At 38.1% G+C, this 6042-nt stretch overlaps 1 protein-coding gene across 1 annotated transcript; it reads left to right on the top strand.

Moving 5' to 3' along the window:
• Positions 1 to 1054: 1054 nt before the first annotated feature.
• On the top strand, positions 1055 to 5561 carry LOC139946549 (zygote arrest protein 1-like). Its single transcript, XM_071944245.1, is given in 4 exon segments — positions 1055 to 1127; positions 2616 to 2631; positions 2633 to 2792; positions 3553 to 5561. Coding segments are annotated over 4 exon segments (447 nt in total). The 5' UTR covers positions 1055 to 1069; the 3' UTR covers positions 3766 to 5561.
• Positions 5562 to 6042: the final 481 nt, after the last annotated feature.

Raw genomic sequence — 6042 nt, 5'->3', positions numbered from 1 at the left:
AACTCAACATGTTGTGTTTTTTCCAAATTTAATGTTCTCACAGCTCCGGAAAATTGGGCCATTTGGAATTTTTTGTGAAAATTTAAAGTGGGTCTAATTCGACCAAGTATATATTATTGGACCTCAAGTCATTTTGTTTTGTGTGAATTCGCAATACTTTGGGAGTATACATTTTTCGACCAGATCTTGAAGTTATTGCCCCAAAACCTCGAGTAGCCTACACGGAAAGCATAAAAGTGACGGAGTTAAATTTTTAAATGATTATTCAATGTACAACGATTATTTACGCCACTCTCTTGAAAACATCGCTCTGACTATGACCCCGTTTTGGTTACATACATCTTCATTCACAGTGAGTAGAGATTCATGTCATGACCATGAACGGTTTCAAAACCCCAGGGCCACATTATGTGGCCTTTCACAAAATGTAGATAGAATAACAACACTATTTTAAACAAACAATTCAAAATGGCTGCATGTTTTGGTTTGTTATTCTACAAAAAGACAAATCTGCGACGGTTCTCAAATACTGACTGTGTCTCAAATTCCAAAATGGCTGAATGGTTTCTTTCTTCTACATACCTATGACATTTTTTAAAGACAAATTTTGCGATGTAGGCCTAAAATCTGTCTAATGACACAGGCCTACTTTAACGATACTCAGTGTATCAAATTCCATAATGCCTATCATCAAAAGAAATGCACACAAAACGAACGTTCTATTTTTGAGATTGTTGACACTTCTTGAACGAGCTTGCAAACAGTCAATTACATATATTTTGGGATCTCCGAGATTGCGAAATGTTAATTTCATCAGAATTCCCACTCTCCGCTATGTCATGGGGAATCCCCTACAAGCACACAACGTTATCATTAGCGTTTAGTCAAGGCGCACACGGCACTGCATAACACCCACCATGTACAAACACAAACGCTGAGTGGCTACGTGCTTCTTGAATAAAGGCTAACCTCCACGCGCCCGTTCAGGGGGAATTCCCTTCGGGCACGCAATCATAATCTGCAGACTCCTATAAATTGGCTTGTTGATCGACAAACCCGTCAGTGTTAGATGTCTGCTAAGCGTTGTGTTCTCAACTTGTCTGGAACGCTCTTCACTTGTTTACCAGGTAGGACACGTACTAATTATTTTGGGATGCACTTCTTACACCTGGATAATTGGCTAGATGAAATTGCTGATTTCATTGTTTTAACCTGCATTAGCTCTATGAATAACATACCTTTTCTGACAACTATTTCGATATGCGTCATTAAAGGCAGTGGACACTATTGGTAATTGTCAAAGACTAGCCTTCACAGTGGGTGTATCTCAACATATGCATAAAATAACAAACCTGTGAAAAATTGAGCTCAATCGGTCATCGAAGTTGCGAGATAACAATGAAAGAAAAATAGCCCTTGTCACACGAAGTTGTGTGCGTTTAGATGGTTGATTTCGAGACCTCAAGTTCTAAATCTGAGGTCTCGAAATCAAATTCGTGAAAAAATTACTTCTTTCTCGAAAACTATGGCACTTCAAAGGGAGCCGTTTCTCACAACTGTTTATACCATCAACCTCTTCCCATTACTGGTCACCAAGAAAGGTTTTATGCCAATAATTATTTTGAGTAATTACCAATAGTGTACACTGCCTTTTATGGGGTTGGGTTTTCTTTTTCAGTGAAGTATCTCTTTATCTTATTTGTTAATTGTTCGATTGCTTAATTATTATCGTTATTATTGTTACTCAAGGTTTGCTCAGCAAAGGAATTTGCAAATGGAGTTTTTCTGCTTAGCCTTATGAATTTGGGTCCTGTTCGTAAATGCACCTTAATTTACTGAACCTATCACTCTAGTGCAGGTCAGATTTTCCGAGTCAACTTGACCTGCTTTTGAAGGTCCAGACCTAGCTGAAATCTGAAACCAAAACCTTTTAATGTCTCAGATTTTGGTGTCACTTTGGATGTTGTCCCTAGTACTGTGATTTATCTTTCATTGAGCGAATTAATTGTCGGATAGTGCCCTCTTTTGTCGTCTCAACATTTTCTTTATACCATGTTATAGTATGGAGGAATCACACACACATGGGGACAAAATTTCATAATGACACTGTTTCATGTTTACCAAATGAATATGAACATGAGTATGGACGCTTCTATGGGCTATGTTCTGACATGACACTTAATTACACTCAAAACATTCCCGGGTCAAAATTTGAGGTCAAAGCAAACATAGTTTGAAAACCGCATACAAAACAAGGATACGAAACAGTTAGTGGTATAATATTGTGAAAGTCTCTTGCTAATGTCCAGCATCATTAAAACTACCGGTTCCAGTGGGGTCTGACCAGTTTCCGTGTCAGTATAATCCGGATCAATGCCAAATTACTCCGAAATGGGTCAAAGCTGACGCAGAGTTAAAATCTAATTTCTTAAACCATCCCCGGGTCGGCCTGACCCGGGGATGGTCATGATCCCTGGTATCCAGAATACAGGTCAATTATGACCCCGTGAGTTGACCCTTGAGTTGAGTTGTTGGTACTGTGAACATAGGATGGAAAACCTATGGTGTACAAAGTATTTTTTTACAACTATCCTTGTTTTTATTAACTTAATCAGAGACGACCTATTGGACACGGAACTCCTTCCTTTGCCAAGAAAAACCGTCGACACGAATTACCCAGGACCGCAATAATGCCGAATGACGACCAGCGCCGATATGGGTTCTACACATGCCCAAGCTGCAACCGTGGATGGGAGAGCTCCTACGCTTGGTGTTTCAAAGGAACATATAACGTACGTTTATACCACAAACATCTTTAGAAACAAACTGGCACATTTGAACTAAAACCGAACTATTAAATTCATTCGGAATGTTATTTGAAAAGAAAAATCAAAACTTTTCCATGTCATTTCCCGGGCGGGCTCCACTGAAAGGAGAGCATCCTGGTAAAAAAACAACAACAAGATTTTAAACATTGATATTCATTTAGTAAACTTCTGGTGGTGAATAATTATGAGAAGTGTACCCTTGGTTTGGGGGCACAGCACCATTTACAACCCTTCTGTTTACCACATTATGATAATATCTGTGCTGGGACATGGCTGTTTAAGTACAGATCTATGCACACACATGGAAACTGTTATTTTTTGTTTAACCCTTAGTAGTGTGTGAAAAGCACTCCATACTGTTTTATTTTCCCAGTTATGTGGACAAAATCCACGGGTGTCATTACTCGGGTGGGATTCGAACCCCCAACGACAGTACACGACCTTTGCCATTCAATAGTAGATGTCTAACAAAGTAGTTAAACAGTTTGAATCCTAATTTTTAGAATCTAATACTACAACAGTTATTTTAATTAAATAGAGTTTAATTTGCATTGGAGGTAAAGGCTATTGTTTTGCTGATGTGTGTAAAGAACTGCATGCCTGTGACTTAGTCGGAATTCATACAACAGGAAAATGCGTTTTTAATATTTTTTTTCATGGTGATTGTGTGTCAACATTCAAACTAGAATAATAATCTTATGTATGTTTTTCTTCATTGTTTCAGCCGTCGTCCGGTCAACAGTGTCAGACTTGCAAAATCATGGTCAAACCACACAAGGTAGAGAGACTGAAGTGTTCTATATGCGGAATGAGCGGCAGCCTGTGTCATTGTGACCGGGGCAAGCGTCATGTTGATATTAACAAGCCCCATCGCAGTGACCTGTGCGAACGGTGCAAGAGAGGACAGCGCTGCAACTTCACGGCTCGTGGATATTAAAATCCTATAAGGAACATTACAGAATTGGTTGTTAATAACAAAGCAGTTGCTGGGAGTGATAAGTACTTAGTGACAAACAAAGCAGTTGCTGGGAGTGATAAGTACTTAGTGACAAACCTGCAGAAGTGCTGCTCAGACCTAAACCTCTAACAAGTTGTTTTAATTTTTGTGTTCCTATTATTGGCACCAATTAATTAAAACAACTTAATTACAAAAAATAGCCTAAGGATCAACGCGTTAAACAGCTGGAATGGGCAATTGAAGAAGTCACGAGGTGTAAAATTGAAAAAATTAAAATGTCATAGAACTTGGCAAGGTTGATCACTTCTGTAAATTTAAAGAGTTCTGACTTGGATGTTTGTTTTAGTAAAGAGTATCAGTACCCGGTTGTAACAATAGGCATATGAAGTCAAAATGCTAAATTCTCAAGGACGACTCGCTGAACGAATCTTACCCGTCTTGTTTTCTTTGTAAATATTTGTTTAAAAAATGAGGTGTGTATTATATTATGCTTGGCCCAACTTCATTGATCTGCTTATCGCGAGTGAACATTATTTGTATACAGAAAAGAAAAGGGGAAAAATGATGGGCATACTAGAGGTTGTGGTAGCATTTTTCACTGGTGAATAATGTAAGCACTTTAATTACGGTTGTGTTTTTGCTTGTGCGCACTTCAAAGTTACGTTAACTGTAAGCAGGACTGAGGAACTTAGCGTACTTCCGCCATAAGCAGAGTCATGAAATGATGCTTCGTTGTGTGGTGACAAACGGCTACAAGATCACACAGCTGTGTTTATGGTGTAAACCGAGGACTTCTCTTTGTTCTCCCATTGTTTGGACATAGTTTATTTTTCAGACGTCCCCATTGGTTTTGTACACGAAATCGAATTGAGGACGTCCTCGGTGTGACTTTTCCCGGATCCCCTTTTGTTAAAGTCCTCGGTTTGAATGCGTAGACATGCCCTACATCAGTTGCCTTCGAGTTGGAAAGAGAATAATTTTAAAAGACATGGTTGTGTGTTTGGCTTCTGATGTGGGCATTAATATGTTTATTTTTATTTTTATAAAGTTGCAATTAAGGACTTTAGTTTGATTTGAAATTAAAATAACAAAATATGCAATTTGTTACCACAAAGCGTGCCACCGATAGTGTGACACAGAGAGCTAAACTTTACACAGGTGGCGGTCAACATTTTCGACTTTTCCCAGTTCTGCATTCGTAAGGATAGATACAGCATCAAATAATGATAACAACAACAAACTGTTGAACCACGAAAACGGTTGGACTTATACGAAAAAAAACGAAAAAAAAAAACACCCAGGAAATGCCACTAAACGAGAAAAATCGGCTGAAATTTTGACCAAGTTTCCCGCTGTCCAGATTTGCAAGGATGGTGTAGTTATTTCTTCTTTAGTGCCATATTGTTCCGCCTCTGGAACTCTCTGCCTCAACATCTCAAGGACACACATGACATCTCACGATTCCAACAGTCTCAAAACCCATCTCTTCAGATTAGCCTTTGCAGATATTGAGTGAAACTTTCTTCTTGGTCTTTGACCAGCGCCTTTGAATGTTTTACAGATTAAGAGCGCTTTAAAAATGCTGTTATATTATTGTTATTATTATTATAGTAATTCTTGTTATTTATTTATTGAGTTATTGACACGCAAGCAATGACGTATGTTATTCAATGAATGTGTTTTCTCGTCTTTGTCGCACTCTGTATATTTGGTGTTTGTATTCATAATAATTTGATGTTTTGAATAAAAATAATCTATAGCTATTTTGCTAGGTACCATAATACCAACCGTGTCCCGTGACTCAGTGAAAATTATGTCTAAATTAGATCATAATATAGCACAACTACAAATCGTTGTCATTTCATTGTTTGATACGCATCACTTACTTTGTATTTTATTACAGCGGCAAGTTATGCTCCAAAATGTGGACACGTGATTCCTTTAAAAGTAATTTTCCACGAATTTGATTTCGAGACCTCAGATTTCGAATTTGAGGTCTTGAAATCAAGCATCGAAAAAGGACACAACTTCCTGTAACAAGGGTGTTTTTTCTTTCATTGTTATCTCGCAACTTCGACGACCGATTGAGCTCAAATTTTCATAGGTTTGTTATTTTATGCATATGTTGAGATACCCCAAGTGAGAAGACTGGTCTTAGACAATTACCAATAGCGTCCAGTGTCCTTAACACAACCATGGCATGATAGAGATATTGGGTGCTTTTGTACGAGTTCTAAAACACAATGTCCACAGATT

Source organism: Asterias amurensis, chromosome 13 (genome assembly GCF_032118995.1).
Source record: "Asterias amurensis chromosome 13, ASM3211899v1".
NCBI classification, from domain to species: domain Eukaryota; kingdom Metazoa; phylum Echinodermata; class Asteroidea; order Forcipulatida; family Asteriidae; genus Asterias; species Asterias amurensis.
This window is presented reverse-complemented; position numbering and strand designations above follow the sequence as displayed.